The following is a 24,642-nucleotide window of genomic DNA, read 5'->3' as shown; positions in this document are numbered from 1 at the left end:
TCTAAATCGCTTGTTTTGAGAGACACGGCACTCTTAGGCTGTAGTGCTGTTGGTGCTCAAGTCAGGTATCCAACCCGTCAGAATATAATAACGAACTGAGTGCCAAGTTTGTTATTATACTCCTCTACATCGCGTCGCATGTTATGTTTGCTAATGACAGGTGTTATGAAGGCAATCCAGAAACACAGTGTGCTTAGCGATCAGAGCGCACACAGTGATCTGACAAATACCCAAAAATACAAGAACGAGCTCTGAGACGTGGAAACTCTGTAGACTGCACACCTGATCCTATCCTAAACACAACTAAAAGCGGCTGTGGATTGCGCCTAACAACTACCTAGGCAACTCGGCACAGCCTAAGAAACTAGCTAGCCTGAAGATAGAAAAATAGGCCTGACTTGCCCCAGAGAAATTCCCCAAAGGAAAAGGCAGCCCCCCACATATAATGACTGTGAGTAAGATGAAAAGACAAAACGTAGGGATGATATAGATTCAGCAAAGTGGGGCCCGATATTCTAGGACAGAGCGAGGACAGTAAAGCAAACTTTGCAGTCTACAAAAAACCCTAAAGCAAAACCACGCAAAGGGGGCAAAAAAACCCCACCGTGCCGAACTAACGGCACGGCGGTACACCCTTTGCGTCTCAGAGCTTCCAGCAAAACAAAAGACAAGCTGGACAGAAAAAAAGCAACAAAAAAGCAAAAGGCACTTAGCTATACAGAGCAGCAGGTCACAGGAACAATCAGGAGAAGCTCAGATCCAACACTGAAACATTGACAAGGAGCAAGGATAGCAGCATCAGGCGGAGTTAAGTAATGAAGCAGTTAACGAGCTCACCAGAACACCTGAGGGAGGAAGCTCAGAAGCTGCAGTACCACTTGTGACCACAGGAGTGAATTCAGCCACAGAATTCACAACAGTACCCCCCCCTTGAGGAGGGGTCACCGAACCCTCACCAGAGCCCCCAGGCCGACCAGGATGAGCCGCATGAAAGGCACGAACAAGATCGGAAGCATGAACATCAGAGGCAAAAACCCAGGAATTATCTTCCTGAGCATAACCCTTCCATTTAACCAGATACTGGAGTTTCCGTCTAGAAACACGAGAATCCAAAATCTTCTCCACAATATACTCCAATTCCCCCTCCACCAAAACCGGGGCAGGAGGCTCAACAGATGGAACCATAGGTGCCACGTATCTCCGCAACAACGACCTATGGAATACATTATGTATGGAAAAGGAGTCTGGGAGGGTCAAACGAAAAGACACAGGATTGAGAACCTCAGAAAACCTATACGGACCAATAAAACGAGGTTTAAATTTAGGAGAGGAAACCTTCATAGGAATATGACGAGAAGATAACCAAACCAGATCCCCAACACGAAGTCGGGGACCCACACGGCGTCTGCGATTAGCGAAAAGTTGAGCTTTCTCCTGGGACAAGATCAAATTGTCCACTACCTGAGTCCAGATCTGCTGCAACCTATCCACCACAGAATCCACACCAGGACAGTCCGAAGACTCAACCTGTCCTGAAGAGAAACGAGGATGGAACCCAGAATTGCAAAAAAATGGAGACACCAAGGTAGCCGAGCTGGCCCGATTATTAAGGGCGAACTCAGCCAATGGCAAAAAGGACACCCAATCATCCTGGTCTGCAGAAACAAAACATCTCAGATATGTTTCCAAGGTCTGATTGGTTCGTTCGGTCTGGCCATTAGTCTGAGGATGGAAAGCCGAGGAAAAGGATAGGTCAATGCCCATCCTACCACAAAAGGCTCGCCAAAACCTTGAAACAAACTGGGAACCTCTGTCAGAAACAATATTCTCAGGAATGCCATGCAACCGAACCACATGCTGAAAGAACAAAGGTACCAAATCAGAGGAGGAAGGCAATTTAGCCAAGGGCACCAGATGGACCATTTTAGAAAAGCGATCACAGACCACCCAAATGACTGACATCTTTTGAGAAACGGGAAGGTCAGAAATTAAATCCATCGAAATATGTGTCCAAGGCCTCTTTGGGACCGGCAAGGGCAAAAGTGTTGTGAATTCTGTGGCTGAGTTCACTTCTGTGGTCACAAGTGGTATTGCAGTCTCTGGGCTTCCTCCCTCAGGTGTTTTGGTGAGCTCGTTGGCTGCCTTGCTATTTAGCTCCACCTGAGTCTGTCTTCCTTGCTCCTTGTCAATGTTCCAGTGTTGGATCTGAGCTACTGTATCTTTCCTTGGGCCTGCTGCTCTGCTAGATAAGTGCTTCTAGTTTGTTTTCTGTTTTTTCTGTCCAGCTTGTTATTATCTTTTGCTGGAAGCTCTGAGAAGCAAAGGGGTGCACCGCCGTGCTGTTAGTTCGGCACGGTGGGTCTTTTTGCCCCTTTGCGTGGTTTTCGTTTTAGGGTTTTTTGTAGACTGCATAGTTCTCTTTGCTATCCTCGCTCTGTCTAGAATATCGGGCCTCACTTTGCTGAATCTATTTCATTCCTACGTTTGTCTTTTCATCTTGCTAACAGTCATTATATGTGGGGGCTGCCTATTCCTTTGGGGTATTTCTCTGAGGTAAGTCAGGCTTGTATTTCTATCTTCAGGCTAGTCAGCTCCTCAGGCAGTGCCGAGTTGCATAGGTAGTTGATAGGCGCAATCCACTGCTGCTTCCAGTTGTGTGAGGATAGATCAGGTACTGCAGTCTACAGAGATTCCACGTCTCAGAGCTCGTCCTATTGTTTTGGGTTATTGCCAGATCTCTGTATGTGCGCTGATTACTGCACGCTGTGTTGCCTGATTGCCAGCCATATCAGTACAAGGAGCCTTTCAATGATTTCCAATAGAGGGAAAAAAGAAATCCTGACATCATTTTTTTTTCTTAGCTCTGTCTTCAGTCTTTTTTTTCCCCTAGACATTAGAGTGCTTCAGGACACAGCTGTGGACATGGATATTCAGGCTCTGTGCTCCTCAATGGATAATCTCGTTGTAAATGTACAAAAGATTCAAGATACTATTGATCAGAAATCGATGCTAGAACCAAGAATTCCGATTCCTGATTTGTTTTTTGGTGACAGAACTAAGTTCCTGAGCTTCAGAAATAATTGTAAGCTATTTTTGGCCTTGAAACCTCATTCTTCTGGTAATCCTATTCAACAGGTTTTGATTATTATTTCTTTTTTGCGCGGCGACCCACAGGACTGGGCGTTTTCTCTTGCACCAGGAGATTCTGCATTGAGTAATGTTGATGCATTTTTCCAGGCGCTGGGATTGCTTTACGATGAGCCTAATTCAGTGGATCAAGCTGAGAAAAATCTGCTGGCTTTATGCCAGGGTCAGGATGATGTAGAAGTATATTGTCAGAAATTTAGAAAATGGTCAGTACTCACTCTGTGGAATGAATCTGCACTAGCGGCTTTGTTCAGAAAGGGTCTCTCTGAAGCTCTTAAGGATGTAATGGTGGGATTTCCTATGCCTGCTGGTTTGAATGAGTCTATGTCCTTGGCCATTCAGATCGGTCGTCGCTTGCGCGAGCGTAAATCTGTGCACCATCTGGCGGTATTGTCTGAGAGTAAACCTGAGCCTATGCAGTGCGACAGGACTATGACTAAAGTAGAACGGCACGAACACAGACGTCTGAACAGGCTGTGTTTCTATTGTGGTGATTCTACTCATGCTATTTCTAATTGTCCTAAACGCACTAGGCGGTTCGATAGCTCTGCCGTTATTGGTACTGTACAGTCCAAATTCCTTTTGTCCATTACCTTAATGTGCTCTTTGTCATCATATTCTGTCATGGCGTTTGTGGATTCAGGCGCTGCCCTGAATCTGATGGATTTGGATTATGCTAAACGTTGTGGATTTTTCTTGGAGCCTTTGCGGTGTCCTATTCCGTTGAGAGGAATTGATGCTACACCTCTGGCCAAGAATAAGCCTCAGTACTGGGCCCAGCTGACCATGTGCATGGCTCCTGCACATCAGGAAGTTATTCGCTTTTTGGTACTGCATAATTTGCATGATGTGGTCGTGTTGGGGTTGCCATGGCTACAAACCCATAATCCAGTATTGGATTGGAACTCTATGTCGGTAACCAGCTGGGGTTGTCAGGGAGTACATGGTGATGTTCCATTTTTGTCTATTTCGTCATCCATTCCTTCTGACATCCCAGAGTTCTTGTCGGACTTTCAGGATGTATTTGAAGAGTCCAAGTCTGATGCCCTTCCTCCGCATAGGAATTGTGATTGTGCTATCGATTTGATTCCTGGTAGTAAATTCCCTAAGGGTCGTTTATTTAATTTGTCCGTACCTGAACACACCGCTATGCGCAGTTATGTGAAGGAGTCCCTGGAGAAGGGACATATTCGCCCATCGTCGTCACCATTGGGAGCAGGGTTCTTTTTTGTAACCAAGAAGGATGGTTCGCTAAGACCGTGTATTGATTACCGCCTTCTTAATAAGATCACTGTTAAGTTTCAGTATCCCTTGCCATTGATTTCTGACTTGTTTGCTCGGATTAAGGGGGCTAGTTGGTTTACTAAGATTGATCTTCGTGGTGCGTATAATCTGGTGAGAATCAGGCAGGGAGATGAATGGAAAACGGCATTTAATACGCCCGAGGGTCATTTTGAGTATCTGGTGATGCCGTTCGGACTTGCCAATGCTCCATCTGTTTTTCAGTCTTTTATGCATGACATTTTCCGTGAGTATCTGGATAAATTCTTGATTGTTTACTTGGATGACATTTTGATCTTCTCAGATGATTGGGAGTCTCATGTGAAGCAAGTCAGAATGGTTTTCCAGGTACTGCGTGCTAATTCCTTGTTCGTGAAGGGATCAAAGTGTCTCTTCGGTGTGCAGAAAGTTTCATTTTTGGGGTTCATCTTTTCCCCTTCTACTATCGAGATGGATCCAGTTAAGGTCCAAGCCATCCAGGATTGGACTCAGCCGACATCTCTAAAAAGTTTGCAGAAATTCCTGGGCTTTGCTAATTTTTATCGTCGCTTCATCTGTAATTTTTCTAGCATTGCCAGACCATTGACCGATTTGACCAAGAAGGGTGCTGATTTGGTTAATTGGTCTTCTGCTGCTGTGGAAGCTTTTCAGGAGTTGAAGCGTCGTTTTTGCTGTGCCCCTGTGTTGTGTCAACCTGATGTTTCTCTTCCGTTCCAGGTCGAGGTTGATGCTTCTGAGATTGGTGCAGGGGCGGTTTTGTCACAGAGAGGTTCTGGTTGCTCAGTGTTCAAACCATGTGCTTTCTTTTCCAGGAAATTTTCTGCTGCTGAGCGTAATTATGATGTGGGCAACCGAGAGTTGCTGGCCATGAAGTGGGCATTCGAGGAGTGGCGTCATTGGCTTGAGGGTGCTAAGCATCGCGTGGTGGTTTTGACTGATCATAAGAACCTTACTTATCTTGAGTCTGCCAAGCGCTTGAATCCTAGACAGGCCCGTTGGTCGTTATTTTTTGCTCGTTTTGATTTTGTGATTTCATACCTTCCGGGCTCTAAAAATGTGAAGGCGGATGCTCTGTCTAGGAGTTTTGTGCCCGACTCTCCGGGGTTATCTGAGCCGGCGAGTATCCTCAAGGAAGGAGTCATTGTGTCTGCCATCTCCCCTGATTTGCGGAGAGTGTTGCAGAAATTTCAGGCTAATAAACCTGATCGTTGTCCGGCCGAGAAACTGTTCGTTCCTGATAGGTGGACTAGTAAAGTTATCTCTGAACTTCATTGTTCGGTGCTGGCCGGTCATCCAGGAATCTTTGGTACCAGGGAGTTGGTTGCTAGATCCTTCTGGTGGCCATCTCTGTCACGGGATGTGCGTGCTTTTGTGCAGTCCTGTGGAATTTGTGCTAGGGCTAAGCCCTGCTGTTCACGTGCCAGTGGGTTGCTTTTGCCCTTGCCGGTCCCGAAGAGGCCTTGGACACATATTTCGATGGATTTCATTTCTGACCTTCCCGTTTCTCAAAAGATGTCTGTCATTTGGGTGGTCTGTGATCGCTTTTCTAAAATGGTCCATCTGGTGCCCTTGGTTAAATTGCCTTCCTCCTCTGATTTGGTGCTTTTGTTCTTCCAGCATGTGGTTCGTTTACATGGCATTCCTGAGAATATTGTTTCTGACAGAGGTTCCCAGTTTGTCTCGAGGTTCTGGCGAGCCTTTTGTGGTAGGATGGGCATTGACCTATCTTTTTCCTCGGCCTTCCATCCTCAGACTAATGGCCAGACCGAACGAACCAATCAGACCTTGGAAACATATCTGAGATGTTTTGTTTCCGCTGACCAGGATGATTGGGTGTCATTTTTGCCGTTGGCTGAGTTCGCCCTTAATAATCGGGCCAGCTCGGCTACCTTGGTCTCTCCATTTTTCTGCAATTCTGGGTTCCATCCTCGTTTCTCTTCAGGACAGGTTGAGTCTTCGGACTGTCCTGGTGTGGATTATGTGGTGGACAGGTTGCAGCAGATCTGGACTCAGGTAGTGGACAATTTGACCTTGTCCCAGGAGAAGGCTCAGCTTTTCGCTAATCGTAGACGCCGTGTGGGACCCCGACTTCGTGTTGGGGATCTGGTTTGGTTATCTTCTCGTCATATACCTATGAAGGTTTCCTCTCCTAAATTTAAACCTCGTTTTATTGGTCCGTATAGGATTTCTGAGATTCTCAATCCGGTGTCTTTTCGTCTGACCCTCCCAGACTCCTTTTCCATACATAATGTATTCCATAGGTCGTTGTTGAGGAGATACGTGGCACCTATGGTTCCATCTGTGGAGCCTCCTGCCCCTGTTTTGGTGGAGGGGGAATTGGAGTATATTGTGGAGAAGATTTTGGATTCTCGTGTCTCTAGACGGAAACTCCAGTATCTGGTCAAATGGAAGGGTTATGCTCAGGAAGATAATTCCTGGGTTTTTGCCTCTGATGTCCATGCCCCAGATCTTGTTCGTGCCTTTCATGTGGCTCATCCTGGTCGGCCTGGGGGTTCTGGTGAGGGTTCGGTGACCCCTCCTCAAGGGGGGGGGTACTGTTGTGAATTCTGTGGCTGAGTTCACTTCTGTGGTCACAAGTGGTATTGCAGTCTCTGGGCTTCCTCCCTCAGGTGTTTTGGTGAGCTCGTTGGCTGCCTTGCTATTTAGCTCCACCTGAGTCTGTCTTCCTTGCTCCTTGTCAATGTTCCAGTGTTGGATCTGAGCTACTGTATCTTTCCTTGGGCCTGCTGCTCTGCTAGATAAGTGCTTCTAGTTTGTTTTCTGTTTTTTCTGTCCAGCTTGTTATTATCTTTTGCTGGAAGCTCTGAGAAGCAAAGGGGTGCACCGCCGTGCTGTTAGTTCGGCACGGTGGGTCTTTTTGCCCCTTTGCGTGGTTTTCGTTTTAGGGTTTTTTGTAGACTGCATAGTTCTCTTTGCTATCCTCGCTCTGTCTAGAATATCGGGCCTCACATTGCTGAATCTATTTCATTCCTACGTTTGTCTTTTCATCTTGCTAACAGTCATTATATGTGGGGGCTGCCTATTCCTTTGGGGTATTTCTCTGAGGTAAGTCAGGCTTGTATTTCTATCTTCAGGCTAGTCAGCTCCTCAGGCAGTGCCGAGTTGCATAGGTAGTTGATAGGCGCAATCCACTGCTGCTTCCAGTTGTGTGAGGATAGATCAGGTACTGCAGTCTACAGAGATTCCACGTCTCAGAGCTCGTCCTATTGTTTTGGGTTATTGCCAGATCTCTGTATGTGCGCTGATTACTGCACGCTGTGTTGCCTGATTGCCAGCCATATCACAAAAGCAACCCACTGGCACGAGAACAGCAGGGCTTAGCCCTAGCACAAATCCCACAGGACTGCACAAAAGTACGTACATCCCGTGACAGAGATGGCCACCAGAAGGATCTAGCCACTAACTCTCTGGTACCAAAGATTCCAGGATGACCAGCCAACACCGAACAATGAAGTTCAGAGATAAGTTTATTAGTCCACCTATCAGGGACGAACAGTTTCTCTGCTGGACAACGATCAGGTTTATTCGCCTGAAATTTTTGCAGCACCCGCCGCAAATCAGGGGAGATGGCAGACACAATGACTCCTTCCTTGAGGATACCCGCTGGCTCAGATAAACCCGGAGAGTCGGGCACAAAACTCCTAGACAGAGCATCCGCCTTCACATTTTTAGAGCCCGGAAGGTACGAAATCACAAAGTCGAAGCGGGCAAAAAATAACGACCAACGGGCCTGTCTAGGATTCAAGCGCTTGGCAGACTCGAGATAAGTCAAGTTCTTATGATCAGTCAATACCACCACGCGATGCTTAGCTCCTTCAAGCCAATGACGCCACTCCTCGAATGCCCACTTCATGGCCAGCAACTCTCGATTGCCCACATCATAATTACGCTCAGCGGGCGAAAACTTCCTGGAAAAGAAAGCACATGGTTTCATCACTGAGCAATCAGAACCTCTCTGTGACAAAACCACCCCTGCTCCAATCTCAGAAGCATCAACCTCGACCTGGAACGGGAGAGAAACATCTGGCTGACACAACACAGGGGCAGAACAAAAACGATGCTTCAACTCCTGAAAAGCTTCCACAGCAGCAGAAGACCAATTAACCAAATCAGCACCCTTCTTGGTCAAATCGGTCAATGGTTTGGCAATGCTAGAAAAATTACAGATGAAGCGACGATAAAAATTAGCAAAGCCCAGGAACTTTTGCAGACTTTTCAGAGATGTCGGCTGAGTCCAATCCTGGATGGCTTGGACCTTAACTGGATCCATCTCGATAGTAGAAGGGGTAAAGATGAACCCTAAAAATGAAACTTTCTGCACACCGAAGAGACACTTTGATCCCTTCACAAACAAAGAGTTAGCACGCAGGACCTGAAAAACCATTCTGACCTGCTTCACATGAGACTCCCAATCATCTGAGAAGATCAAAATGTCATCCAAGTAAACAATCAGGAATTTATCCAGATACTCACGGAAGATGTCATGCATAAAAGACTGAAACACAGATGGAGCATTGGCAAGTCCGAACGGCATCACTAGATACTCAAAATGACCCTCGGGCGTATTGAATGCAGTTTTCCATTCATCTCCTTGCCTGATTCTCACCAGATTATACGCACCACGAAGATCTATCTTAGTGAACCAACTAGCCCCCTTAATCCGAGCAAACAAGTCAGATAACAATGGCAAGGGATACTGAAATTTAACAGTGATCTTATTAAGAAGGCGGTAATCAATACACGGTCTCAGCGAACCATCCTTCTTGGCTACAAAGAAGAACCCTGCTCCCAGTGGTGATGACGATGGGCGAATATGTCCCTTCTCCAGGGATTCCTTCACATAACTGCGCATAGCGGCGTGTTCGGGCACGGATAAATTAAATAATCGACCTTTAGGGAATTTACTACCAGGAATCAAATTGATAGCACAATCACAATCCCTATGCGGAGGTAGAGCATCGGACTTGGGCTCTTCAAATACATCCTGATAATCAGACAAGAACTCTGGGACCTCAGAAGGGGTGGATGACGAAATCGACAAAAATGGAACATCACTATGTACCCCCTGACAACCCCAGCTGGATACCGACATGGAATTCCAATCCAATACTGGATTATGGGTTTGTAGCCATGGCAACCCCAACACGACCACATCATGCAGATTATGCAACACCAGAAAGCGAATAACTTCCTGATGTGCAGGAGCCATGCACATGGTCAGCTGGGCCCAGTATTGAGGTTTATTCTTGGCCAAAGGTGTAGCATCAATTCCTCTCAATGGAATAGGACACCGCAAAGGCTCCAAGAAAAACCCACAACGTTTAGCATAATCCAAATCCATCAGATTCAGGGCAGCGCCCGAATCCACAAACGCCATGACAGAAAACGACGACAAAGAGCATATCAAGGTAATGGACAGAAGGAATTTGGACTGTACAGTACCAATGACGGCAGACCTAGCGGACCGCTTAGTGCGCTTAGGACAATCAGAAATAGCATGAGTGGAATCACCACAGTAGAAACACAGACCATTCAGACGTCTGTATTCCTGCCGTTCAACTCTAGTCATAGTCCTATCGCACTGCATAGGCTCAGGTTTAACCTCAGGCAGTACCGCCAAATGGTGCACAGATTTACGCTCGCGCAAGCGTCGACCGATCTGAATGGCCAAAGACAAAGACTCATTCAAACCAACAGGCATAGGAAATCCCACCATGACATCCTTAAGAGCCTCAGAGAGACCCTTTCTGAACAAAGCTGCCAGCGCAGATTCATTCCACTGAGTGAGTACTGACCATTTCCTAAATTTCTGACAATATACTTCTATATCATCCTAACCCTGGCACAAAGCCAGCAAATTTTTCTCAGCCTGATCCACTGAATTAGGCTCATCGTACAGCAATCCGAGCGCCAGGAAAAACGCATCGACACTACTCAATGCAGGGTCTCCTGGCGCAAGAGAAAATGCCCAGTCTTGAGGGTCGCCGCGCAAAAAAGAAATAATAATCAAAACCTGTTGAATAGGATTACCAGAAGAATGAGGTTTCAAGGCCAGAAATAGCTTACAATTATTTTTGAAACTTAGAAACTTAGTTCTATCTCCAAAAAACAAATCAGGAATAGGAATTCTTGGTTCTAACATAGATTTCTGATCAATAGTATCTTGAATTTTTTGTACATTTATAACGAGATTATCCATTGAAGAGCACAGACCCTGAATATCCATGTCCACACCTGTGTCCAGAATCACCCAAATGTCTAGGGGAAAAAAAAAAGTGAACACAGAGCAGAAAAAAAAAAAAATGATGTCAGAACTTTTTCTTTCCCTCTATTGAGAATCATTAGTTAGGCTCCTTGTACTGTTATGTTTGCTAATGACAGGTGTTATGAAGGCAATCCAGAAACACTGTGTGCTTAGCGATCAGAGCGCACACAGTGATCTGACAAATACCCAAAAATACAAGAACGAGCTCTGAGACGTGGAAACTCTGTAGACTGCACACCTGATCCTATCCTAAACACAACTAAAAGCGGCTGTGGATTGCGCCTAACAACTACCTAGGCAACTCGGCACAGCCTAAGAAACTAGCTAGCCTGAAGATAGAAAAATAGGCCTGACTTGCCCCAGAGAAATTCCCCAAAGGAAAAGGCAGCCCCCCACATATAATGACTGTGAGTAAGATGAAAAGACAAAACGTAGGGATGATATAGATTCAGCAAAGTGGGGCCCGATATTCTAGGACAGAGCGAGGACAGTAAAGCAAACTTTGCAGTCTACAAAAAACCCTAAAGCAAAACCACGCAAAGGGGGCAAAAAAAACCCACCGTGCCGAACTAACGGCACGGCGGTACACCCTTTGCGTCTCAGAGCTTCCAGCAAAACAAAAGACAAGCTGGACAGAAAAAAAGCAACAAAAAAGCAAAAGGCACTTAGCTATACAGAGCAGCAGGTCACAGGAACAATCAGGAGAAGCTCAGATCCAACACTGAAACATTGACAAGGAGCAAGGATAGCAGCATCAGGCGGAGTTAAGTAATGAAGCAGTTAACGAGCTCACCAGAACACCTGAGGGAGGAAGCTCAGAAGCTGCAGTACCACTTGTGACCACAGGAGTGAATTCAGCCACAGAATTCACAACAGTCGCACTCATCCTGACATCCTATACAGCACTTCACTCCCGCCCTGACCTTCTCTGCAGCACATCGCTCCTGCTCTGACTTCCTCTCCAGCATGTCGCCTGCACACTCTGGACCTTGCTAGTAATCACTGACTTTTTCCTCAGCTGAACATTGATTTGCCAGAAGACGGACAAGCATTTTGTTTAAAACCAAAGCCCAACACTCAGTGCATCTACCCGGCCTGGAGGGAGATGGGATACCTGGAGCAATCAGGAGCAGGTAGAGTACAGGTGTACAGTGCACGGCTCCAGGTGGAGTGCAGGTGTATAGTGCGCGGCTCCAGGCGGAGTACAGGTTTGCGGCTCCAGGCGGAGCACAGGTGTATAGTGCACGGCTCCAGGCGGAGTACAGGTGTGTAGTGCACAGCTCCAGGTGGTGGACAGGTGTGCGGTTCCAGGCGGAGTACAGATATGGAGTGCAGGTGTATAGTGCACGGCTCCAGGCGGAGTACAGGTGTGCGGCTCCAGGCAGAGGACAGGTGTACAGTGCACGGCTCCAGGTGGAGTGCAGGTGTATAGTGCACCGCTCCAGGCGGAGTACAGGTGTATAGTGCACGGCTCCAGGTGGAGTACAGGTGTGCGGCTCCAGGCAGAGGTGTATAGTGCCCAGCTCCATGTGGAGTACAGGTGTATAGTGCACAGCTCCAGGCAGAGTACAGGTGTATAGTGCACAGCTCCAGGTGGAGTACAGGTGTATAGTGCACGGCTCCAGGTGGAGTATAGGTGTATAGTGCACGGCTCCAGGCGGAGTACAGGTGTATAGTGAACAGCTCCAGGCGGAGTACAGATGTATAGTGCACGGCTCCAGGGGGAGTACAGGTGTGTAGTACACGGCTCCAGGCGGAGTACAGGTGTGCGGTTCCAGGCGCAGTACACATGTATAGTGCATGGCTCCAGATGGAGTGCAGGTGTATAGTGCACGGCTCCAGGTGGAGTGCAGGTGTATAGTGCACGGCTCCAGGCGGAGTACAGGTGTGTAGTGCACGGCTCCAGGGGGAGTACAGGTGTGTAGTGCACAGCTCCAGGGGGAGTACAGGTGTGTAGTGCACTGCTCCAGGGGAAGTACAGGTGTGTAGTGCACAGCTCCAGGGGGAGTACAGGTGTGTAGTGCACGGCTCCAGGGGGAGTACAGGTGTGTAGTGCACAGCTCCAGGGGGAGTACAGGTGTGTAGTGCACGGCTCCAGGGGAAGTACAGGTGTATAGTGCACGGCTCCAGGCGGAGTACAGGTGTGTAGTGCACGGCTCCAGGCGGAGTACAGGTGTACGGCTCCAGGTGGAGTGCAGGTGTATAGTGCACGGCTCCAGGCGGAGTACAGGTGAGCGGCTCCAGGCGGAGGACAGGTGTATAGTGCACGGCTCCAGGCGGATTACAGGTGTGTGGCGCGGCTCCAGGCGGAGTACAGGTGTGCGGCATATGCTCATCCTCTCCCCCTTCTCACAGGGCTCCGCGCTCACACGGCTTCGCTGATCCTACGTCCTGGGGAGGCTGCAGAATTCGAGGTGCTGTTCTGCCCCCAGGAGGCTCTGCGCTATGGGGGTGCTCTGCTTGTGTCCGTGCTGGACAATCAGTATGAGAAGAGCTGCGTACAGCTGGTGGGAGAAGGTTACATGGAGGATTTGACCTTAGATAACATCCACAGCCCCGGAGAGCTGGTGCCCCTGGAGGGGCCGCTGGAGGATGACCTGGTGGAAGGTGGGATGATGCCGTGGCACCGCGCACCACCCTGGTCTGCACCTCCACATACGTAACGACACATGTCTTACAGCCGCCCGCACCGAGCACATCGTCTTTGGTGACTGCCACATAGGACATCAATTCCAGGTGACCTTCACGATGACAAACCGCAGCCACTCCGACGCCATGAGGTTTGAGTGGCCGTCGGCGATCCCGTTGGAGTTCTCCCCTCAGGTTGGTGTCATGGTGTCACACAACATCCCGCTGCACCTTTAAGCACAGGCTTCACTGCCAAATCTGCCAACAGGTGGGACATATTCACGCTGGCTGCGCCAAAGACGTGACCGTCTCCCTGAAGTCAGACGTGGCTGTGGCGCTGCACAGGTCTCGGGTGACGTGCCGGGTGTCCCGGATCTCCTTCCTATGTCCCCCCGATCAGGTGCCTGACTGGGATGACAGAATGCGGACGGTGTCCTGGGTGGACGGTGGTAAGGGGTCAGCCGGCCAGCACCGCAAGAAGAAGGTAAGTCCTGGCTGTCGTCCAGGGCCCGGCTCCTGCTGTCGCTCCAGAGGATGGATGGATCAGCTAGAGGTTGTGGCCCCCATGTTTGTGTGCAGGTTATAGAGACCGATCCGGAGCCCGCTCACATGCTGCTCGATGCCGAGCCCCGAGACGTGGAGCTGCTCATCTCTGCCATCGTGGATTATGCCCAGGTCACGGCCAAGTGTGAACCCGTGCACTTCAGGGACACACTCCTGTATCAGACACGCGTGTACAAGTGAGTGACAGGAGATAGGGGGGGTGAGGCCGAGGCACGGAGATAGTGGGGTGAGGCCGAGGCACGGAGATGGTGGGGTGAGGCCGAGGCACGGAGATGGTGGGGTGAGGCAGAGGCACGGAGATCGTGGGGTGAGGCCGAGGCACGGAGATGGTGGGGTGAGGCAGAGGCACGGAGATGGTGGGGTGAGGCAGAGGCATGGAGATGGTGGGGTGAGGCCGAGGCACGGAGATGGTGGGGTGAGGCCGAGGCACGGAGATGGTGGGGTGAGGCAGAGGCACGGAGATGGTGGGGTGAGGCAGAGGCACGGAGATGGTGGGGTGAGGCAGAGGCACGGAGATAGTGGGGTGAGGCAGAGGCACGGGGATAGTGGGGTCAGGCAGAGGCACTGAGATAGTGGGGTGAGGCAGAGGCATGGGTATAGTGGGGTGAGGCAGAGGCACGGAGATAGTGGGGTCAGGCAGAGGCACGGAGATAGTGGGGTGAGGCAGAGGAACGGAGATAGTGGGGTGAGGCAGAGACACGGAGATGGTGGGATCAGGCAGAGGCACGGAGATAGTGGGGTCAGGCAGAGGCACTGAGATAGTGGGGTCAGGCAGAGGCATGGGTATAGTGGGGTGAGGCAGAGGCACGGAGATAGTGGGGTCAGGCAGAGGCACGGAGATAGTGGGGTGAGGCAGAGGAACGGAGATAGTGGGGTGAGGCAGAGACACGGAGATGGTGGGATCAGGCAGAGGCACGGAGATAGTGGGGTGAGGCAGAGGCACTGAGATAGTGGGGTCAGGCAGAGGCACGGGTATAGTGGGGTGAGGCAGAGGCACGGAGATAGTGGGGTCAGGCAGAGGCACGGAGATAGTGGGGTCAGGCAGAGGCACTGAGATAGTGGGGTCAGGCAGAGGCACTGAGATAGTGGGGTCAGGCAGAGGCACGGAGATGGTGGGGTCAGGCAGAGGCACGGAGATAGTGGGGTGAGGCAGAGGAACGGAGATAGTGGGGTGAGGCAGAGACACGGAGATGGTGGGATCAGGCAGAGGCACGGAGATAGTGGGGTCAGGCAGAGGCACTGAGATAGTGGGGTCAGGCAGAGGCATGGGTATAGTGGGGTGAGGCAGAGACACGGAGATGGTGGGGTCAGGCAGAGGCACGGAGATAGTGGGGTGAGGCAGAGGAACGGAGATAGTGGGGTGAGGCAGAGACACGGAGATGGTGGGATCAGGCAGAGGCACGGAGATAGTGGGGTCAGGCAGAGGCACTGAGATAGTGGGGTCAGGCAGAGGCATGGGTATAGTGGGGTGAGGCAGAGACACGGAGATGGTGGGGTCAGGCAGAGGCACGGAGATAGTGGGGTGAGGCAGAGGAACGGAGATAGTGGGGTGAGGCAGAGACACGGAGATGGTGGGATCAGGTAGAGGCACGGAGATAGTGGGGTGAGGCAGAGGAACGGAGATAGTGGGGTGAGGCAGAGACACGGAGATGGTGGGATCAGGCAGAGGCACGGAGATAGTGGGGTCAGGCAGAGGCACTGAGATAGTGGGGTCAGGCAGGCATGGGTATAGTGGGGTGAGGCAGAGACACGGAGATGGTGGGGTCAGGCAGAGGCACGGAGATAGTGGGGTGAGGCAGAGGAACGGAGATAGTGGGGTGAGGCAGAGACACGGAGATGGTGGGATCAGGTAGAGGCACGGAGATAGTGGGGTGAGGCAGAGCCGGGCGCAGCTGACTGATCTCCCTGTGCAGGTTCCTCATGCAGAACACTGGGCCAGTGCGGCTGGAGGTCTCCTGGCTCGTTCACATGGAGGGTCAGAGACCCCCTGGAGCGGCAGACTCAGGCGGTAGGTGCATCTCCCCCTCATAGTATTAGTGTGGGGTCCCGGAGGTCGCCAGTGCTTGTTATCTTGTATACGTCATATCAGAATGGTGGCTCCATAATTTCCTGCAGTCTAACCAGTGCTGTGCGTCATCACCAGATCCTCCGAGCAGCGCAACTGGCCCTCCCAGCACCGGCCGCCCCTTCAGCTCCCTGGAAAGTGTTTCATCTCTGCTGCCAGTGGGAGCGGAGGTCTCACCATTCAGTGTGCAGCCACCGAGCAGCGTAATCCCGGCCGGCAAGAACCGCGAGTTCTTCATCAAGTTTTCACCTACACATGTCGGAGAGTTTGAAGGCCGCCTGACCTGCAGGTGAGGGTGACGGACATGTGACCGCGCCGGCTGTCACCACACATGACGGACATGTGACCGCGCCGGCTGTCACTACACACTCTGTAAGGTGGGGATGTCTGTGCCGTAGACGCTGGTCAGACATGGACGCTGACACCCTGCGCGATATCACTATACACGCTGCAAGATGGCATCAGATGTCTGCGGTGACCTCTATGTATGTGGTCTGACCGCTCAGGTGTCAGCGTACAGGTGACCCTGTAAGTTGGGGGTCTGATGAAATGACCATGTGCAGCCATCATACAGCAGGACCACCTGTGACTAGTCATGCTTTCTGACCCTCAGCATTCCCAACATGTCCCCCGGAGGTCAGGAGCCGGTGCTGCCGGTGACCGGACGCAGCCTGCTCCCTTATTGTCATTTCCAGCTGGAGGATTCGGATTACATCAGCAGCGGGAGGCGCAACCCGGAGCTGTGTGGACCCCGTGGGGCCCCCTCAGGGACAACCTTGGATCCTAACACGCGGGTGATTGAGTTCACATCTGTGGGTGTGCAGACTAAGAGCAGCAGGTACAGAGGTGATCGGCTGCAGGAGAGGGCGTCCGCCAGGGAGTTCAGCACAGAAATAGATTAATTCTGCTTTGTAGGACGTTCAACATTGTGAACCCCACGAACGGCCTCTACTCCTTCCTGTGGACCTGTGAGGACCCCCCAAGTCTCCGGAATCCCCCTACCTTCCACTGCCTCAACAAGGAAGGTGTGATCCAAGCAGAAAGGAAGATGGAGGTAACATGTTTATGGGTAAAGTGCCCAACTGTGGGCCAATAAGTAAGTGCCCCCCGAGCATTGCCAGCTTCAGGTTTTTGTGGGCCTCCGGCGAAAGAGTGTCAGGGCTTCTTTAACACATACCACAATTCATGATATACAGACACGGCAGAGAAATACAGATATAGTACAATGCCAAAGATTTCACTTCTTACATTACATGAGTGATATCTATTGTAAATTCTGTAATAGCTCAGAAACCGGACAGTAGTTCTCCATACAGTGTTATGGGCACCACATAGTCCTCCATACAGTGTTATGTGCACCACATAGTCCTCCATACAGTGTTACAGTATGTGCACCACATAGTCCTCCATACTGTATTATGGGCACCACATAGTCCTCCATACAGTATTATGGGCACCACATAGTCCTCCATACAGTATTACAGTATGTGTACCACATAGTCCTCCATACAGTGTTATGTGCACCACATAGTCCTCCATACAGTGTTATGGGCACCACATAGTCCTCCATATAGTGTTACAGTATGTGCACCACATAGTCCTCCATACAGTATTATGGGCACCACATAGTCCTCCATACAGTATGATGGGCACCACATAGTCCTCTATACAGTATTATGGGCACCACATAGTCCTCCATACAGTGTTATGGGCACCACATAGTCCTCCATACAGTGTTATGTGCGCCACATAGTCCTCCATACAGTGTTATGGGCACCACATAGTCCTCCATACAGTGTTATGGGCACCACATAGTCCTCCATACAGTATGATGGGCACCACATAGTCCTCTATACAGTATTATGGGCACCACATAGTCCTCCATACAGTGTTATGGGCACCACATAGTCCTCCATACAGTGTTATGTGCACCACATAGTCCTCCATACAGTATTATGGGCACCACATAGTCCTCCATACAGTGTTATGGGCACCACATAGTCCTCCATACAGTATTACAGTATGTGCACCACATAGTCCTCCATACAGTATTATGTGCACCACATAGTCCTCCATACAGTATTATGTGCACCACATAGTCCTCCATACAGTATTATGTGCACCACATAGTCCTCCATACAGTGTTATGTGCACCACATAGTCCTCCATACAGTGTTATGGGCACCACATAGTCCTCCATACAGTGTTATGGGCACCACATAGTCCTCCATACAGTATTATTGGCACCACATAGTCCTCCATAAAGTGTTATTGGCACCACATAGTTCTCCATACAGTATTATGTGCACCACATTGTCCTCCATACAGTGTTATGGGCACTACATAGTCCACCATACAGTATTATGGGAACCGCATAGTCCTCCATACAGTATGATGGGCACGGCCTAGTCCTCCATACAGTATTATGGGCACCGCATAGTCCTCCATACAGTACTATGGGCACCACATAGTCCTCCATACAGTATTACGAGCCCCATATAATGCTCTATATATAATGGTCCCCATATGATGCTCCAGTGTATAATGGGCCCATATATGATGCCGCAGTGTATAATGGACCCATATATAATTCTCCAGTGTATGGTGGGCCCATATATAATGCTGCAGTTTATAATGGGCCAATATATAATGCTGCAGTGTATGATGGGCCCCATATATAATGCTCCAAACATAAATAAAAAATGAAATCCTGCCCTCTCATCGCGGCCGTTGCTCTGCTCTGGACTCCTCAGCACTGTGACTGCTCAGGCAGAGGGCCCACACTACTGACATCATCGTGCCCTCTGACCTGAACATCGCAGCGGTGGAGTGGGGGGAGGTAAGAATCACAAGTGCTGGGCCCCCATTGTGTGCCGGTCAGTGTCACGGTCCTCATGGTGTGGTGACTGCTGTGAAATGATGGACCCTCTGCTCCTCACAGATCACGTTTCAGTTCCTCCCTCAAGTATTGGACATCACCGAATCTTTCTGGAAATTCTCCATCGTGGAGCAGAACATCTCCGTCCCGTTCCTGCTCGTTGGTAAAGCCACGGAGCCCTCGGTCTCTCTGGACAGGTCACATCTGAACTTCGGCTCGCTTCTGCTAGGTATGTGCCCTGAGTAGTATGTCTGCTGTGCGGCCCTCGAGGGCGGTGGCCCCCATGGGCTATGGCCCCTGGTCATTGCTGCAGACATGTCCGCTCTTGTCATGTACAGGGCAGGAGGTGCAGAAGTCCATCTGTCTCATCAACAGTGAGAAGAAACCCTTCAGCTTTGCTTTCCGAGACAGTTCTCGCTTTTCAGAGGGCTGCATTCACTCCTTGACTGTGAGACCCATGGAAGGAGTGATCGCTCCCCTGAGCAGGTACGCCGTGTGCCCCCCATTGCTGCCCCTTGCCCTGACGTATGCCGACCTCATCTCTCTACCTTCTCTCCTGTCAGGGTCCCAATCTCTCTTCATTTTCTGCCATCCACGGTCGGTGAAGTTAATTTCAACTTAATTTGTGATGTGAATACCAAGACTGAGCCCCTCTGTCTGAACGTGAAGGCGGAAGGACACTCTACCCAGGTGTCAGTGCAGTGCCAGGATAGCACAGGCGCCATCACCCTCCTGTCTGCGCAGGAACCCAGAGAGCTGGACTTGGGGCAGGTGGGGAATTTGTGGCAGCACAGTGCTGCCGTGTCCCACAGATGGACCTTCCCCATCCTGCGCAGCATCCTGCAGATTGACCTTCCCCGTCCTGCGCAACGTCCTGCAGATTGACCTTCCCCGTCCTGCGCAACGTCCTGCAGATTGACCTTCCCTGTCCTGCGCAACGTCCTGCAGATTGACCTTCCCCTTCCTGCGCAACGTCCTGCAGATTGACCTTCCCCGTCCTGCGCAACGTCCTGCAGATTGACCTTCCCTGTCCTGCGCAACGTCCTGCAGATTGACCTTCCCCTTCCTGCCCAGCGTCCTGCAGATTGACCTTCAGCGTCCTGCAGATTGACCTTCCCCGTCCTGTGCAGCGTCCTGCAGATTGACCTTCCCCTTCCTGCGCAGCGTCCTGCAGATTGACCTTCAGCGTCCCGCAGATTGACCTTCCCCGTCCTGTGCAGCGTCCTGCAGATTGACCTTCCCCTTCCTGCACAGCATCCTGCAGATTGACCTTCCCTGTCCTGCGCAGCCTCCTGCAGATTGACCTTCCCTGTCCTGCGCAGCGTCCTGCAGATTGACCTTCCCCTTCCTGCGCAGCGTCCTGCAGATTGACTTCCCTGTCCTGCGCAGCATCCTGCAGATTGACCTTCCCCTTCCTGTGCAACGTCCTGCAGATTGACCTTCAGCATCCTGCCGATTGACCTTCCCTGTCCTGCGCAGCGTAATGCAGATTGACCTTCCCTCTTCTGCGCAGCGTCCTGCAGATTGACCTTCCCCTTCCTGCGCAGCGTCCTGCAGATTGACCTTCCCCTTCCTGTGCAGCGTCCTGCAGAGTGACCTTCAGCGTCCTGCAGATTGACCTTCCCCGTACTGCACAGCATCCTGCAGATTGACCTTCCCCTTCCTGCGTAGCGTCCTGCAGCTTGACCTTCCCCTTCCTGTGCAGCGTCCTGCAGAGTGACCGTCAGCGTCCTGCAGATTGACCTTCCCCTTCCTGCACAGCATCCTGCAGATTGACCTTCCTCTTCCTGCGCGGCGTCCTGCAGATTGACCTTCCCCTTCCTGTGCAGCGTCCAGCAGATTGACCTTCAGCGTCCTGCAGATTGACCTTCCCCGTGCACTTTTGGAAGTGCATTTGAACAGCATGGTTGATTGCTGTTGAGGGGAACTAGAGAAAAAAAAAAATCTATAAATCTTCAGCAGAGCGAGTGTGAGCGAGCTGAGTGTGGCCTGAGCGTAAGTGTGGACGGCGGTAAGTGTGACTTGTGATTCAGTGAAGAGGTATTTGGAAAGCCTTTAACAAATACCTGTGTGAATTGGTGTGAGTTGCTGAATTGGGGATAGCTATATTCATAAGGGTTAACTTAGGGTGGGGGCTCATAGTTAAGGGTTTATAAGGGGCAGCTGTTTGGGGCTCAAGTCCTTTTTGGAAGTGCATTTGAACAGCAAGGTTGATTGCTGTTGAGGGGAACTAGAGAAAAAAAAAAAATCTATAAATCTTCAGCAGAGCGAGTGTGAGCGAGCTGAGTGTAAGTGTGGACGGCGGTAAGTGTGACTTGTGATTCAGTGACTTTGGAGTCAGGGAGTTTCCAAGGGAGGAATTACTGAACTGTGGTCTGATTTTTATTAATACTTTGTATTTATTTTTATTTTTTTTATTGAACTGTTCTGTCTGGTGCAATCCCCATTAGGAAATGTGCTCCACGATTGTTAATGCCATCCAGTGCACATCTTGCCACATGTATGCAATCCTTGAGCAGCCGATCGAGGGTGCATACTGCTGTGCGAGATGTGAGCACATTGTGCATTTGGAAACCCAGATTCTGGATCTAAATGTGCAGCTGGCAACACTGAGATCCATAGACAATATGGAGAGGAGTCTTCTGCTCACGGAGCAGACGCTCAATGGGACAGATGAGGGGGGGGATGGTGGGATGGAGCTGCAGGACAATGAAGTAGCAAGCTGGGTGACAGTTAGGAAGCGGGGTAGAGGGAAGAGTGCCAGGGAGGCTAGTCCTGATCTGGAACACCCTAATAAGTTTGCTAAGTTGGCAGATGAGGGGGGTGCCAGTACAGGGGTAGCACTGCTGCAGCCAGGCATGTCCTCTGAAAGCCGGAGGAGTGACTGCTCCAGTAAGGAGGGAAATAGGAGAGCAGGGCAGGCCAGACAGGTGCTGGTAGTGGGCGACTCAATTATTAGGGGAACAGATAGGGCAATCTGTCACAAAGACAGGGATCGTCGAACGGTGTGCTGCCTACCTGGCGCTCGAGTCCGACACATCGCTGATCGGGTGGACAGATTATTGGGAGGGACTGGTGAGGACCCAGCGGTCACAGTGCACATTGGCACTAATGACAAAGTTAGAGGTAGGTGGAAGGTCCTTAAAGATGATTTCAGGGAATTAGGCTGCAATCTGAAAGCAAGGACCTCCAACGTGGTATTCTCCGAAATACTGCCGGTACCACGTGCCACGCCAGAGAGGCAACGGGAGATTAGGGAGGTTAATAAGTGGCTCAAGAATTGGTGTAGGAAGGAGGGGTTTGGGTTCCTGCAGAACTGGGCCGACTTCTCAGTTGGCTACAGGCTCTACGCTAGGGACGGGCTGCACCTCAATGGGGAGGGTGCAGCTGTGCTGGGGGAGAGAATGGCTAGAAGGTTGGAGGAGTGTTTAAACTAGGAATTGGGGGGGAGGGTATTCATTTTATAGGAGGGGAAGATAGTGCAGACAGAGACCTGGGCACAAATAAGGAAGTTGGGGGTGGTGGTGGCATGGGGGTTGGGGTCAGAACAGTTAATAATTTAAGAAATAGAAGAACAGAGAGGAACATAAAGTGCATGTATACTAATGCCAGAAGCCTCGCCAACAAAATGGACGAATTAGAACTAATGTTGTTGGAGCATAATTACGACATGGTGGGGATATCTGAAACGTGGCTGGATGAGAGCCATGACTGGGCTGTTAACTTGCAGGGCTATAGCCTGTTCAGAAATGACCGTACAGATAAGCGAGGGGGTGGGGTGTGTCTATATGTAAAATTGTCCTTAAAACCCATCCTGCGTGATAATATAGGTGAATTTAATGAAAATGTAGAATCCCTGTGGGTGGAGATAAGGGGAGGGGGAAAAAATAATAAATTACTGATAGGGGTTTGTTATAAATCTCCAAAAATAATGGAAGCAATGGAGAATATCCTCGTAAAGCAAATAGATGAAGCTGCGACTCAAGGAGAAGTCATTATTATGGGGGACTTCAACTACCCTGAAATAGATTGGGGAACAGAAACCTGCAGTTCCAGCAAAGGTAATCGGTTTTTGACAACTATGAGAGACAATTACCTTTCACAACTGGTTCAGGACCCAACAAGAAGGGGGGCACTGCTAGACCGAATATTAACCAACAGGCCAGACCGCATAGCAAATATAAGGGTTGGGGGTCACTTGGGAAATAGCGATCACAAAATAATAAGTTTTCATGTATCCTTTAATAAGATGTATAAGAGAGGGGTTACACGGACACTAAACTTCAGGAGGGCAAATTTCCAACGGATGAGAGAGGATCTTGGTGCAATTAACTGGGACGATATCCTGAGACACAAAAATACACAAAGAAAATGGGAGACGTTTATTAGCATCCTGGATAGGACCTGTGCACAGTATATACCGTATGGGAATAAACATACTAGAAATAGGAGGAAACCAATATGGCTAAATAGAGCTGTAAGGGGCGCAATAAGTGACAAAAAGAAAGCATTTAGAGAATTAAAGGAAGTAGGTAGTGATGAGGCATTAAATAAATACAAAAAATTAAATAAATTCTGTAAAAAGCAAATCAAGGCAGCAAAGATTGAGACAGAGAGACTCATTGCCAGAGAGAGTAAAAATAATCCTAAAATATTCTTTAACTACATAAATAGTAAGAAACTAAAAAATGATAGTGTTGGCCCCCTTAAAAATAGTCTGGGTGAGATGGTGGATGAGGATGAGGAAAAAGCCAATATGCTAAATGACTTTTTTTCATCAGTATTTACACAAGAAAATCCCATGGCAGACAAAATGTCTAGTGATAAAAATTCCCAATTAAATGTCACCTGCTTAACCCAGCAGGAAGTGCGGCGGCGTCTAAAAATCACTAAAATTGACAAATCTCCGGGCCCGGATGGGATACACCCTCGAGTAATGCAGGAATTAAGTACAGTCATTGATAGACCATTATTTTTAATCTTTAAAGACTCCATAATAACAGGATCTGTACCACAGGACTGGCGTATAGCAAATGTGGTGCCAATATTCAAAAAGGGAACAAAAACTGAACTCGGAAATTATAGGCCGGTAAGCTTTTTTTTTTTGTTTAAATAGTTTTTTTATTGAAAGCAAACATGCACAATACAATTTATGCACTGTCCAGTATTTTACAAAAATTTTAACATTTTCCAAACCCCCAACAATCCCAACCATACCCAAACCTCCCCCTCCCCTGACAGCTCCTTCCCAGTTATACTTTTGTTACCAGTATTGATGGTTCCTTGAGCCATTTGACTCACTTATGTTCGCTTGTTCCTTTGGCACTCTCTTCCTTTCAGAGGCTCTCACTCTCCCATTTCCCATAACTATTCATCCCAGCTCGAGCCACGGAGACCACATTTTGTCAAACGTTTCTATTTTCCCACGTCTTTTATAGACCCCCTTTTCCAGATTGAGACCATGTTTAACATAATTCAGGAATTCACCCCTCGTAGGCGGTTCCTCCTTGATCCAGTTCCTTGCTATTACCTTCCTTGCCATATATAATAGCCTAGCTATTGCTATCTTCCAGATGTTATCCACTCTAATTTCCTCTACATATCCTAGTATACACACTATCGGATCTCTCGGCACTCTGCATTTATACGCCCCTTCCACACGGCTCATTACCACCAACCAGAAAGCAACCAGTCTTGGACATGTCCACATCATGTGGTATATTCCTGCATTCTCAGTCTTACATCTCGGGCATTCAGAGTCAGCACGCAACCCCGCTCTGCACAACACTTCCG

At 49.6% G+C, this 24,642-nt stretch overlaps 1 protein-coding gene across 1 annotated transcript in view; it reads left to right on the top strand.

The window, feature by feature from the left end:
- The window catches only part of HYDIN (HYDIN axonemal central pair apparatus protein), a 152,444-nt gene that overhangs the window by 113,207 nt on the left and 14,595 nt on the right, over positions 1 to 24,642 (top strand). The window contains exons 61-72 of the mRNA XM_069739547.1: positions 11,733 to 11,847; positions 13,070 to 13,321; positions 13,395 to 13,537; positions 13,611 to 13,826; positions 13,922 to 14,082; positions 15,820 to 15,914; positions 16,050 to 16,260; positions 16,585 to 16,809; positions 16,887 to 17,025; positions 18,913 to 19,078; positions 19,188 to 19,335; positions 19,413 to 19,620. Of these exons, the coding sequence (XP_069595648.1) occupies positions 11,733 to 11,847; positions 13,070 to 13,321; positions 13,395 to 13,537; positions 13,611 to 13,826; positions 13,922 to 14,082; positions 15,820 to 15,914; positions 16,050 to 16,260; positions 16,585 to 16,809; positions 16,887 to 17,025; positions 18,913 to 19,078; positions 19,188 to 19,335; positions 19,413 to 19,620 (2,079 nt within the window). The remainder of the gene's footprint in view (positions 1 to 11,732; positions 11,848 to 13,069; positions 13,322 to 13,394; positions 13,538 to 13,610; positions 13,827 to 13,921; positions 14,083 to 15,819; positions 15,915 to 16,049; positions 16,261 to 16,584; positions 16,810 to 16,886; positions 17,026 to 18,912; positions 19,079 to 19,187; positions 19,336 to 19,412; positions 19,621 to 24,642) is intronic.

The sequence above is a fragment of the Ranitomeya imitator genome, chromosome 9, assembly GCF_032444005.1.
Source record: "Ranitomeya imitator isolate aRanImi1 chromosome 9, aRanImi1.pri, whole genome shotgun sequence".
NCBI classification, from domain to species: Eukaryota; Metazoa; Chordata; class Amphibia; order Anura; family Dendrobatidae; genus Ranitomeya; species Ranitomeya imitator.
Note: the sequence above shows the minus strand (reverse complement) of the source record. Positions and strands in the feature narration are given on the sequence as shown.